Here is a 14,058-nt window from a genome sequence, read left to right as displayed (position 1 = left end):
TTCACCCTTCAATGATCCTGGGATTGAGGTTATGTTGGCCTATTTTAGAAATGAACTTGCCCAAGGCTAGAGAGTCAAGGAAACCTCCAACCTGGATTTGAGTTCTGGCCCGTGGGGCTGCAGTACTTGTGCTCTCCCCTGCTCCTTCCTGCTGTTCCTTGACTTTAGCACCAGACATCACAGAGGCTCTGAGCAAGAAGAGGTCACAGGAGGGAGCACTGGCTCGCAACTGGGGGCTCCTTGGAGGGGGTGGCATTTGAGTCCAGTCTTAAAGGGTAAAGACAGGGAAGGCAGGGGTGCAGAAAGCCTGCCATTCCTCCCCAGAACCTGTAGGTCCCCTAGGATGCTCCACAGAGTTGCACATAAGAGCATCTGTGCAGGTGGAGGAGGTGAGTGTGGAGGACGGAGCTCAGTGCCGGAGGCTCTGCCATTTCCCCAGCCTGCGTGACCTTGAGCAAGTCTCTAAACTTCCCTGGGGTCTGTTTCCTCTTCTGTAACAGGAGACTAAAGATGGGCTGCTATGACCTCCCTGGGCTGCTATGAGGACAAAAGGACAGACTGGGTTAAAGCTCTGGCTCAGATAAAGGCCCAGGCGAGAGAACCAGCTGCTGGTTCTCTCCTTCCTTCTTTCTGCCTGGATCTTCTCCTGGGGCTGCAGGCACTTTTGTGGGCAAGTTTTCCTGTAAGTTTCCCTTGAATGACCTTTCTCAAGGACCAAATGATCACAGCATTGCTGGATTCTTGGACCTGGAGAGCAAATCTGGGTCTACCCCCTACAGTCCAGAGGTGGGTATATATTACAGCCCCTCTCTGCCGTCACCTCTTCAGATACAAGGGCCCTCATCTTCTCAGTCCATCCTCATTACTCAGACCTTTGATCACTCCGCCTGCTCTTTCATGAATCCTGTTGGGCGTGATTACCTCTTTCATGAGGTTGAGTGACAAGAATCACTTAGAGTCCACTGGGACAGGCAGCTGGGAGGGTTTCTGCAGGGGTGAGGCAGGGCTGTCACATCTCCAGATTCTGTCCCCCTACTCCCTGCCCCCAGTCCTCTCCTGAAGCACACAATCACTTTCTGCTTCTTTTGTCATAGTTATAGGTGGCCTTGTGCTCACCCTGCCACTACCTGGGGAGTTCTTCAAGGATAAGAGCTATGTGGTGGACACCTGCTCTCTCTGCCTGGCCGGAATCTCCCCCATCTCAGATCTGTGGGTACAGCACCATTCCTTCTTTCACTCCATGAAACTGACTCCACTGGGTGAAACTGACTCCACTGCACAATTTAGTGGGGTAGCCAAGGAATGGCCACTAGACTGTGCGGGACACAGGGAGTGACTGGCTTGTATATAGTTAGAATGTAGGTCCCCTCTAAATCTCATGTTGGATTGTAATCCCCAGTGTCGAGGTAGGACCTGGTGGGAGGTGACTGAATCATGGGGGCAGAGTTCTCATGAGTGGTTTAGCACCATCCCCTTGACGCTATCCTTGCGATAGTGAGTTCTCCCAAGATCTGGCTATTTAAAAGTGTGTGGCACCTCCCCCTACCCTCTCTCTCCTACTCTCACCATGTGATATGCCTGCTTCCACTTTGCCTTCTGCCATGAATACAAGCTCCCTGAGGCCTCCCCACAAGCCAAGCAGATGGCGGCACCATGCTTCCTGTACAGCCTGCAGAATCGTGAGCCAATGAAACCTTTTTTCTTTATAAATTACCCAGTCTTAGCTGTTTCTTTATAGTAATGCAAAAATGGCCTAACATAGCTTGGGATGGAATTGGGCCCACGCCAGGCCAGTGGGAACCTTCCTCAGCACTTTCGCTGGAAGCATTAGGAAAGATCCCTAATACTTCCAGGTAGGATGTATGTAGGGGCTTTTCCTGGCTGTCTTGGCCACTGCAAGTGAAGTACCTGCCTGAGAATGGCTCTAATATGGGAAAACGAGGGTATAGAAAATGGACAATAGTTGATTTTGATTACATCATCTAAGCACTTGGATCTACCTATGCCTGAGGCCAAGAGTATCATGATGAATTTCTTTTTTTTTAAAGACAGTGTCTCACTCTGTCACCCAGACTGGAGTGCAGTGGCATGATCAGAGCTCACTGCAGCCTTGAACTCCTAGACACAAGTGACCCTCCCACCTCAGCCTCCTAAGTAGTGAGTAGCTAGAACTATAGGTGGGTGCCACGACACCTGGCTATTTAAAAAAAATATTTTAGGCCGGGCGCGGTGGCTCAAGCCTGTAATCCCAGCACTTTGGGAGGCCGAGACGGGCGGATCACGAGGTCAGGAGATTGAGACCATCCTGGCTAACACGGTGAAACCCCGTCTCTACTAAAAAATACAAAAAACTAGGCGGGCGAGGTGGCGGGCGCCTATAGTCCCAGCTACTCGGGAGTCTGAGGCAGGAGAATGGCGTGAACCCGGGAGGTGGAGCTTGCAGTGAGCTGAGATCCGGCCACTGCACTCCAGCCTGGGCGACAGAGCGAGACTCCGCCTCAAAAAAAAAAAAAAAAAAAAAATTTTAGAGACAGGGTCTTGAACTTCTGGGCTCAAGCGATCCTCCTGCCTTCGCCTCCTGCATAGTTGGGATTACAAGGAGAAGCCACCGTGCCCAGCTCGATGTTGGATTTCTTAATTTAATGAGCCAGTGTTTCCTAGCTGCTTAAGTCCATTTACCTTCAGTTTCTGTCTCTAACAGCCAAAAAACACTAACTAATACAGTGTGTGTCTTCCTTATCACAATGCTTCCCTTTGCATTAATGGCAATACCAGGCACTTAGAAGGTACTCAGTGAAATCCTGCTGAATGAATAAAAGAAAAATGCTGCCCTGCTTCTTATGGGCAGCTGTGTTCTAGGCAGATCTCTGTTCAGAACTCACTCCAACGATTACATCCCCCCTTCTCAGGTTACAGACAACCCAGATAAGCAGCCTGGGTTTTCATCTCCCTCAATGTCCAGGGTAAAGCTCAGAGGCTAGTTTTCTATCAGGTCCTACAACTAGATTTCCAAGTAAATTGCGGCTCTTCCCACAAAATCCCTCCTCACTTAACTTAGGGCCGCTGGCAATCCGGCAGGTTTTTTCTCCTCTTGATTATTTATGACAACATTAAGCAAAAGGTAGAGTCCAGCCTGGCTCCACCACTTTCTGGCTGTGAGACCTCGGGCAAGTTGCTCACTGCTCGGAGCCTCCACTTCCTTGCCTGTAAAATGGGTGCAGTAACTCTGTCCCATTGGGTAGTGTGCAGATAAAGTAAAATGATGGGGTGAGGTGCCTGGCATATGGCTGGCACTCTGCAAAAGGTGCCTTTGAGATTTCACCGATGATGGCTCACAGGGATTCCCATTCTTCACAAGTCTCCACTGGAAGGTGTTTCTTTCCAGCTCTACCTTCTAATTTCCTGTCATCATGACAGCTCCCTCTTGGTGACAACACATCCCCCCAAATTTTATGGCAACTCAGTTTTGATATAGCTTTTAATTGTCTTTGTGCTATAACCTTGTCTCTGGAAATTCTCATTTATACTATGGGCCAGTGCCTCTTTGATTGCACACTTATTGATCCCCCAATTAATGAGAAACAATTTGTTCATAAGGAACTGTGACAGCCTCTCCCCAGACAAGTCACATGCAGATGATTAAACGATCACCCAGGTGTTCAGTGGTACCATCCAGTCTGCCAGAGATTGAATAAAAACATCCTGCTCCGTGGCATTAATGATGATGGAAACTCACGTCGGTCTAATCAGCACCAGCCTTCGCTGTTCTAGTTTGAGGCTGATGTGGGGATGGAGGCGGATGAGCGCAGAGCTGCTGGGCACAGAGGACGCTGTTGTGGTGTTTCTGGCTGGCCCTGGAGAGACTGTCTGTTCAGAAGATCTCCACCAGGGGTGGTGCTGCCTCAGTGGGTGGGTGTCTGGAAAGTGGGTGGGTGCTGTCATAGGTGGAATTTAGGGTCTTAATGAAATGTAGTAAAGGGGCTGGTGGGTAGGGACGCTAAACTCCTGCAATTCATAAGATTACAAAAACTTGTCCCATGCAACATGCCACCAGAGCCCCTATTGATAACACCGAGTCCAGTCAGTGAGACCAGAGCTGAAGTCACATGCAGGATGATACCTCCCTATCCCAGACTTTGTTGTCTGCGAGACCCTAAGCCCACTCCCATAACACAGAGGCCCACATTCGTACCCATCCCCCTTTCTTCCCCCTCCTCCCACCAGTTCTGTGGGCCTGCATTGTTTTTCTGTTTGCTTTGTGCTTTAATTTGAATTCATTACCAACATTTTAAAAGTCAGGAGATTTCACAGACCAAATCCAGATCTCCAGCTACTCTGGCAGACTTGGGAGGATCAGGACCTGGGGGAACTGTGGTCTCACAGACAGCTGGCCTGGGCTGAGCAGCTTGGAGACAGGAGCTCCAGGTACCCACTGGCCCACTGAGCCGGCTCCACTCACTGCCTGGTCATCCCTAGAATCTGAATTCGCAAATCCCCAGCTTATCGCAAGGTTTGAGGCCTGAAGACAAACTGCGATGAACTGAAAATGAACTTCCTCAGCCCTACGAAAGAACCGAGGAATGATGCCTCTTTCAAACCAGACCATGATGCTTTGACCTTGATCGCTACACACTGGACCTACTGCAAGCTTTTTTAAGAACCAGCACTCCAGAGACAAAATCAGTCCTACTTTAACTTCAAATGACTTATCGACCAACTTCAAACACCAATGTAAAATGACTCCATTTTTGCATAACACGACATGATTATAGGCTCAGATTTCAGGGATTGTCAAAGCCTGTGCGATCACAGACTGGGCTCTTCAGGTGGTTCTTGCACAAGCCCTGCCAAATTCGAGCTTTTTTGACAACCTTATCTTCTCCCAGAACAGGAGCTGGGAGGGAAGAGGCGGTACTTACACATCGAACAGTTTGCTACAGCTCTGTCAAAAGATGCAATTAAATCAGTGAATGGAGAAATAGGAGCTGGGGTTGCAGATAATATTCTAAGCCTCTGAGTGGAGGGGGACTCTGCATCCCATTCCTATGTGAGGCAGGGCCTGCCTGCTGTTAATAAATCTAAATAGATTTTTACTTGGCTAATATCAAGGGCTGCCGTCGAGCAGCTTCTCTTACCGGTTCCTCTGCTGAAGCAATATTAAATACTCATCATGTTTCTCATCAAAGTCTGTCACCATGTCCTTAGCGTAACCCTGAAATGAAGAAACAGAGCAGTGTGATATCGGAATGCAGGGAATCGCTGACTGAGAGCGCAGGTGCGGCACACACCGGCACAGGAGGCTGAGAGGCGGAGGCTGACCTTGACGAAGGCCCAGCTCCCCCGGCGCATCGCTCCAGCGACCCAGAGCCCCAGAGATTGTCTGATGGTCCCATGGGTCTTAGGCGTACACACCTTTAATTGTCTATGAAAAGGAGAAGGTCAATTCTCGCCTCTCACTGCTCTTCATTCCTCCCATGCCCTCTAAGATCAAGGGCTCTGACATGATTTGGGCTGTACTGTTTTCTCAACACTCATTATTTAGTTATCTTAATTGTCATAACCAGATGCAACCCAAATCAGTTGTTTAAAAGGGGATCTTGGACAGGCACAGTGGCTCATGCCTGTAAAACTAGCACTTTGGGAGGCTGAGGTGAGACGATTGCTTGAGCCCAGGAGTTCCAGACTAGCCTGGGGAACCTAGGGAGACCTTATTTCTACAAATAATTTAAAAATTAGCCAGGCATCGGTGGTGCATGCCTGTGGTCCCAGCTACTTGGGGGGCTGAAGGGGGAGGACTGCCTGAGTCTGGGAAGTTAGAGCTGCAGTGAGCCACGATTGCACCACTGCACTCCGGCCTGGGCAACAGAGTGTCTCAAAGAACAAAAAGGGGAGGGGAATCTTATTTTCCCCTTGTCATTTCAAGAGAAATATATGTTAATTATAAACAATGCAGTCGTTACAGAAATCTATGACCCAGACTGGAGTCCCTCTTGGAGTGGACATCTGTGGTTCTGTGTCTCCTCTTCTGCCAATGGGACCCTGGGTTTCCTTTGGGGAACTGCTCAGCCCCTTCTTGCACTTCACTGGCTTCCTTAGATGACCTTGAAAGTGACTTTGTTCTTCTCTTGGTTCACATGACCTTGGCCTTGCCAATCAACATAGGGCTTCCCCCAGTCACAGTGATTTACCACTTTAGGGGTGAACCAAGACCCGAGTCAGCCTCGGGACTTTGCTAATACCCTTGGAAAAAGAGCTGCTCTCTTCTCATTTGAATGCTGTGCCAGTGAGATGCAGGCCTGGACCTGCCTGAGAGTGAAGCTGATAAAAAAGCAGATCCAAGAGATGCAGAGGCAGATTCTTAATGACATAATTTGAGTCCCTGGATTCACCTATGCCTAAAGAAGTATCTGGACAATTCAGTTATTGCCTTAGAAGTTTCAACTGAGTTTCTGTCATTTGCAGACAAAAGAATTTTAAGTAACACACTATAATCTGACCATCAGAGATAATCCCTGGTATAATTTATTATGGCTGGGGGAGAGTAATGTATAATAAACTACACATATTTCAAGTGATGTATGCATACACCAGTAAAACTGCTATTGTAATTTGATATGTATATCTTCCTCCGGTGCTTTTCTTTGTTCATAATATACAAAGATACATATCTACATATACACTCTTTAAAAAGCTTCTTTTTTTTTTTTTTTTTAGTAGAGATGGCATCTCACTATGTTGCACAGGCTGGTCTCTAACTCCTGGGCTCAAGTGATCCTCCTGCCTTGGCCTCTCAAAGTGCTGGGATTACAGGCATGAGCCACTGCCCCCAGCCCCATATACTCTTCTATTTCTTTTGTTTGTTTTTTTGTTGGGTTTTTTTTTTTTCTTGGTTTTTTTTTCGAGACAGAGTCCTACTCTGTCACCCAGGCTGGAGTGCAGTGGCGTGATCTCAGCTCACTGAAACCTCCATCTCCCAGGTTCAAGCAATTCTCCTGCCTCAGACTCCCAAGTAGCTGGGACTACAGTCACCTGCCACCATGCCCAGCTAATTTTTGTATTTTTAGTAGAGACAGGGTTTCACCATGTTGGCCAGGCTGGTCTCTTAACTCCTGGTCTCATGTAATCTGCCTGCCTTGGCCTCCCAAAATGCTGGGATTACAAGCATTAGCCACTGCGCCAGACCTCATATACTCTTTAAAACAAAAATGGGATCATACAATAAACAATGCTTTGCAATTTGCTGTTTCTTTTTCTTTTCCTTTTTTTCTTTGAAATGGAGCCTTGCTCTGTGGCCCAGACGGAAGTGCACTGGCACAATCTTGGCTCACTGCAACCTCCACCTCCCAGATCTCCTGCCTCAGCCTCCTGAGTAGCTGACATCACAGGTGTGTGCCACCACACCCAGCTAATTTTTGTATTTTTAGTACAGACAGGGTTTTGCCATGTTGGCCAGTCTGGTCTTGAACTCCTGACTTCAGGTGGTCCTCCCGCCTTGGCCTCTCAATGTGTTGGGACTACAGGCGCGAGCCACCGCACCTGGGCAATTTGCTGTTTTTTAACTTTGTTGTCAAGGGGAGGATTAACAGTACAATATCAGCTTGGCACTGGTCCCAAGTTATAGCAAGTTATGGGGATTAAGTTTTAAATGGCAAGTAGGGCATTTGTATCAGAAGTGCAGTTTGTGTGGGAACCTTAATGCTTCTCCTGGGAAGGAAAGAGAGAGAAAAATAGAAATCTCTGTCATTCTCTTCTTAACTTTTCAAATTTGGCTTTAGCCCCATTATTTTGTTAGAATTCTACCCAAGAGAGACCCAGGACCACCTTAACTTAATGTAATAGGTCTTCTCTCCATCCTTTCCAATTGCTCTGAGGCACGGGAAACTAATCACCCATCATGCCACCCCAAGTTGAGAATGACGGGCATTCCTTTCCTCTTGCTCTCATCCTCATGATAATCATTAAGATTCTCACTCCAGGCTGGGCACAGTGGCCCACGCCTGTAATCCCAGCACTTTGGGAGCCCGAGGCAGGCGGATCACAAGGTCAGGAGATCAAGACCATCCGGCTAACATGGTGAAACCCCCTCTCTACTAAAAATACAAAAAATTAGTCAGGTGTGGTGGTGTGCATCTGTAGTCCCAGCTATTTGGGAGGATGAGGCAGGAGAATCGCTTGAACCCAGGAGGTGGAGGTTGCAGTGAGCTGAGATCGTGCCATTGCATTCCAGCCTGGGCAACAGAATGAGACTGTCTCAAAAAATAAATAAATAAATAAATAAATAATAAAAAAGATTCCCTCTCCATTTCTTTAAAAAAAAAAAAAAAAATAGCTGGGTGTGGTGGCAAGCCTGTAGTCCCGGCTGCTCGGGAGGCTGAGGCAGGAGAGGATGGTTTGAGTCTAGGAGTTCAAGATTACAGTCAGCTATGATTGCACTACTGCACTGCAGCCTGGGCAACAGAGTGAGACCCCGTTTCTAAAAAACGTCCTACTTGCCAAATTCTCTTCCTCTGCATCTGTAGTGCTGAACGAGCTGCTCTTCCCATGCAGCTTTCTGCCTGTGCCTTCTCTAGCTAGCCTTCACCCTGTGCCCTCAATTGTGGAAGGTCAGTGGCTGCCTGCATCTCCATTTCACCAGTCTTGGGTTTTTCTCCCTCCCGTCTTCACTTCTCCCTCCAATTTCGAGGAAAAGAGCCGGATGTGCAGCCCAGTCATGCCTAGTCCAGGGCTAACACCCTGATGCCCTTTCTCCTCCTGCTCCCTATAGGGCCCCAGGTTGTTGCCATCTGCTTCTCTCTTGCTCCAGAGCCTCTACTTTCCCTTCCTGACTTCCCTCTTTCTAGACCCACCCAGGAACAGGATGCTGTACCCTCATGTTCTCTCCTATTCTGACATCTCTACAACCTCTGAGTTTCACTGGGGCTTTCCTTCTGGCTAAGTTGGCCAATCATGAAGTAAGCAATAATAAGAAAGGGTGATACAATGAAATTATAAGAAATAAAAAACAAAGACAAAAACAAAAAACAAGGCTGGGCATGCCCACACGTGTAATCCCAGTGCTCTGGGTGGCTGACGCGGGAAGATTGCTTTAGGCCAGGAGTTTGAGACCAGTCTGGGCAACATAGCAAGATCCTGTCTCTTAAAAATAAAAAATAAAAAATAGCAGGGTATGGCCAGGCATGGTGGCTGACACTTGTAATCCTAGCACTTTGGGAGGCTGAGGTGGGTGGATCACCTGAGGTCAGGAGTGCAAGACCGGCCTGGTCAACATGGTAAAACCCCATCTCAACTAAAAATACAAAAAATTAGCCAGGTGAGGTGGCGGGCACTTGTAATTCCAGCTACTTCGGAGGCTGAGGCAGGAGAATCGCTTGAACCCGGGGGTCGGAGGCTGCAGTGAGCTGAGATAGCGCCACTGTACTCCAGCCTGGGCAACACAGCAAGACTCTGTCTTGGAAAAAAAAAAAAAAAAAAAGCTGGTGTGGTGGTGCATGCCTGTAGTCCTAGCTATGTGGAAGGCTGAGGTGGGAGGGGTGCTTGAGTCCAGGAGTTCAAGGTTACAGTGAACTATGACTGTGTCACTGCACTGCAGCTGGTGCAACAGGGTGAGACCCTGTCTCTCTAAAACACCGGAGAAACAACAAAAAACAAACTAGCTTTCCTGGCTTCCGGAGGTGCCTACAGACACTACTCTGTCCTCCCCTGGGCCTGAGTCCTGCCTCATCCTGAGTGCAAGAAAAGCACAGGAGGCCTCAGCCCTCGGGAGAACTGGGTTTTTATGAGAGTGGGTCTGGGGAGGATTCTCGCCTTCTTCCAGAATAATAACACATAAATGGCACAAACAGTTTATCCAGCATTTCCATAGACACGATTCTCCTTTGATCTTCACAGAAGCCCTTGAAGTAGTGATTATTACCCCATTTAAGATACAAGGAAACCCTCCCATGCATCTTCCCAGAACACAGATGCTGCTCCATGGCAATTTACATAACCATTTTGAAACATTAAAATGACCGTGGATATATTATGGGTATGGAATGAAACAGTGGATGACATTTTTAGATGAAATATGGGACTTCAAAGAAATCTCAGCTTTTGCTGGCTGCCCTGGGCTTTCACCTCAAACTCTCCAGGGAATGCATCGATCCTCCTTTGCCAGGAGGGAGATGTCATCAGAAAGATTCGAGGAACTGGAACATCCATCCATCTCCACTTCTTAAATGCTGATGTGCCTACAAATCACCTAGGGATCGTGGTGAAATGCAGATTTTTTTTTTTTTTTTCCTTTTTGAGACAGGGTCTCACTCTGTCTCCCAGGCTGGAGTGCAGAGCAATTTCAGCTTACCGCAGCCTCAACTTCCTGGGCTCAAGCCTCCTGAGTAGCTGGGACTACAGGCAGGTGACAACACATGGCTGGCTAATGTTTTTTTCTTTTTTTTCTTTTGTATTTTTTGTAGAGACGTGGTTTTGTCATGTTGCCCAGGTTGGTCTCGCACTCCTGAGCTCCAGTGATCCACTTGCCTCAGCCTCCCAAAGTTCTTAGATTACAGGCGTGTGCCTGTGTGCCACCATGCCCCAGATTCTTTTTTTTTTTTTTTTTTTGGAGACAGGGTCTCACTATGCTGCCCAGGCTAGTCTCAAACTCCTGGCCTCAAGTGCTCCTCCCACTTCAGCCTCCTGAGTAGCTGGGACTACAGGCATGTAGCACCATGCCTGCTTTGAAATGCAGATTCAGTAGGACTGGGAAGTACCCAAGTCTGCATTTCCTTTTTTTTTTCTTTTTGAGAAGGAATCTTGTTCTGTTGCCCAGGCTGGAGTTCAGTGGTGTGATCATGGCTCACGGAAACCTCCGCCTCCTGGGTTCAAGCGATTCTTCTGTCTTGGCCTTCCAACTAGCTGGGATTACAGGCACGCACCACCATGCCTGGATAATTTTTGTATTTTTAGTAGAGACGGGGTTTCACCATGTTGGCCAGGCTGATCTCAAACTCCTGACCTCAGGTGATCCACCCACCTCGGCCTCCCAAAGTACTGGGATTACAGGTGTGAGCCACCACACCTGGCCCCAAGTCTGCATTTCTAATGAGCTCCCAGGTAATGCCCATGGCCCATACTTTGGGTAGCAAGGCCCTAAACTAGCCAACTTTATTTCCCACCATTCACAACACCCCCACCTTCAGTCAGATGGTCTCTGAACTCGAGCTGGGAGGTACAAGGGCTCTGGAGTCCAGCCGGTTCCATGACACAAGGTTGCCACTTAGTTTCTTTACCTATAAGATGGAGTGATGCCTGTACCTGTTGTCTGGTGGAACTTTTCTTTCCCTCACAGGGTTAAGTGAATTGGATGCAATAACAGTGGAAAGGATTTAGCACAGTACCTGGCACTTACAAAATTCTCAATGAACATTAGTTATAAGTGCATTTATGGAACTCCATTTCCAAAACAGAACCATCCGAGTCCCACCCCACCCCATTCTCACTCCTAACTTGATGTCTTAATCATTCTATTTCCTTTTCCAGAAACTCACCCCAGCACCCTCCAGCCTCCACTCCCAGACTCTCCAAGGGCCAGCTCAGTTCCCAAAGTCCCCATGAAGGCTTCCCTTGCCATTCTCCCCACCCCACTCACTTCAGTTCCTTCTGAAAGCCTGAAATTAGTATTAAATTATATTCAATACAGTGTGAAATCTGATATAATTAAGTGCTAAGGTGTTAGCATTTAACTATTATACTACTCACTAATTATCAGGGGATTTGGAGACCTGGGTGTGAGCCCTGAACTCTGCTGTTTATCTCATCTGAGCCTCAGTTTCCTTGTCTGCAAATGGGGGATACCGATAAGGTCTACCTCACAGGGCTGCTATGTGGATAAACTAGGATTAAAGTGGAAGTAATTTGGGATTATTTTCTTTCTCGCTCATCTTGGCTCCCCAATCAGATTATAAATTCCTGGAGGGCAGACCCATGGAACAGGGAAGGAGATGGAGTTTCGCCTGAGTGCCTGGAGGCCTGGGCTCCAATCCTGGCTTCACTGCTGTCCAGCTCTATGACGACAATTGCCAAGGTTGACTTAGCACTTACTATGCGCCAGGCAAGATTCTACCCCTTTTCGTGCCTAAGTTAGTTAACCCTCGTTGTGCTGAGGCTTTACTTCCTTGCCTACAAAAGGGGTGTATGAATACTTAAGGCACCCAGCAAAGGTGTGAGAACCCTGAAAAAACGCCAAGTTCCTCTTCAGTTTTTCAGCAAACATTTATGAAGGGCTTACTGTGTGGCTGGCCCCTTTGCATATGCGATCAGGGCTTAACAAAAGCTCTGACCCAGTGTAGATTCAGATACCAACTTGCCTGTGTAGACTCTGTGAACCCCCAATAGCTGAGATAGGTCTCAGTTAATTGAGAAAGTTTATTTTGCCAAGGTTGAGGATGCGCACCCATGACGCAGTCTCAGGAGGTCCTGACGACATTTGCCCAAGGTGGCCAGAGCACAGTTTGGTTTCGTACATTTTAGGGAGACGTGAGATGTCAATCAACATATGTAAGATGAACATTGGTTCGGTCCGAAAAAGGCGGGACAACTTGAAGCAAAGGTGGGATGACTGGAAGCAGAGAGAGGGCTTCCCGGTCACAGGTAGATAAGAGACAAATGGTTGCATTCTTTTGAGTTTCTGATTAGCCTCTCCAAAGGAGGCAATCAGATATGCATTCATCTCAGTGAGCAGAGGGGTGACTTTGAGGAGAATGGGAGGCAGGTTTGCTCTAAGCAGTTCCCAGGTTAACTTTTCCCTCTAGTTTAGTGATTTGGGGGCCTCAAGATTTATTTTCCTTTCACAACTGTAATCAACTGCTGGTTGTTGGTTAGGGCTGCTGGACTGACCAGCTCCCAATCATGTGTGCAGTGGTGAATCGTGCCCCCTGACGTTGTACAAAAGTGGGCTGCAACTGCAGCCAGTCAAGCAACCACACACTGTCTAGGGATCCCTGCGGGGGTCCTGAGAACACCCATTTAATTGCATGCACAAGGGTGTTCTTGGAAGAACCCATAACTTTCATCAGACTATCAAAGGCACCTGGGCCCCTCCCAAAGGAGAGAATTCTAATAAAATACACAAAATGCAATGCCAAGTGTCTGAATTAGATCCCCAGGAAGGTCTCTCCAATCCTTGGAGTCATCTTCAAAGCCCCACTCTGTCTCCCATCCCACACACATCTAACCCATCAGCTCCACAGGAAAACTACTGCGTATCCAAAATCCGACCCCTTCTCCCGGTTCTCCCCTCCCAGGCTGGTCTGGGCCCAGACTGGACTCCTGCGCCTGCCTCCTCCCTGCCTTCTGTTCTCCCTGCTGTCACCCAGGGGGCCTGATGAGAGGTGAGTGGAATCATATCACTCTTCTGCTAGCACCCCAAGGGGGTTCCTGTCCCACTCAGCGTCAAGGGTAAGGCCATCCCAGTGGCCATGAGGCCCTGCACTCTAGGCCTCAACCCCCATCTCTGAGCCACCTCTCACCACTGCGCCCCTCCTTCTCACTCCAGTGTCCTCAACACCCCCCATTCCTCAGGCCCCATCCCTTCCATGTGGAATGCTCTTCTCTCAGGAAAATGCCCACATTCCTCACCTCCTTCAAGACTTAACCCACTGGCCAACATGGTGAAACCTCATCTCTACTAAAAATACAAAAATTAGCTGGGCATGGTGGTGCATGCTTGTAATCCCAGCTACGCAGTAGGCTGAGGCAGGAGAATCACTTGAACCTGGGAGGTGGAGGTTGCAGTGATCACGCCACTGTACTCCAGCCTGGGCGACAGAGTAAGACTCCATCTCAAAAAAAAAAAAAAAAAAAAAAGACTTAACACAGATCCTCCCTTCTCAGTGACGTCTCCCCTGACCATCATAGTGAAACTTGCAAACTGTGCACACACTGCACGCCCCATCTCCTGCATCCCTCCCTGCACTAACACATGTCTAATTTATCTTACTTATTATACCTTTTATGTATTGGGGTGTCCTTGCACTAGAATGAGAATTCTATGAAGGCAGAGAGCTTTGTCTATTTTGTTCA

At 48.1% G+C, this 14,058-nt stretch overlaps 1 protein-coding gene across 1 annotated transcript in view; it reads right to left on the bottom strand.

Annotated features, from left to right (window-relative positions):
• Positions 1-5,349, bottom strand: part of LOC112617244 (protein KIAA0556-like) — a gene marked incomplete at its 3' end in the record, with an annotated part of 37,819 nt that extends 32,470 nt beyond the window's left edge. The window contains exons 1-2 of the mRNA XM_025373985.1: positions 5,320-5,349; positions 5,136-5,212 (exon numbers count right to left, since the gene is read on the bottom strand). Coding sequence (XP_025229770.1) covers positions 5,136-5,212; positions 5,320-5,349 — 107 coding nt within the window. The remainder of the gene's footprint in view (positions 1-5,135; positions 5,213-5,319) is intronic.
• Positions 5,350-14,058: the final 8,709 nt, after the last annotated feature.

The sequence above is a fragment of the Theropithecus gelada genome, unplaced genomic scaffold (assembly GCF_003255815.1).
Source record: "Theropithecus gelada isolate Dixy unplaced genomic scaffold, Tgel_1.0 HiC_scaffold_15962, whole genome shotgun sequence".
Taxonomy (NCBI): domain Eukaryota; kingdom Metazoa; phylum Chordata; class Mammalia; order Primates; family Cercopithecidae; genus Theropithecus; species Theropithecus gelada.
The sequence above is the reverse complement of the archived record's forward strand: the minus strand, read 5'-3'. Positions and strand labels throughout refer to the sequence as shown.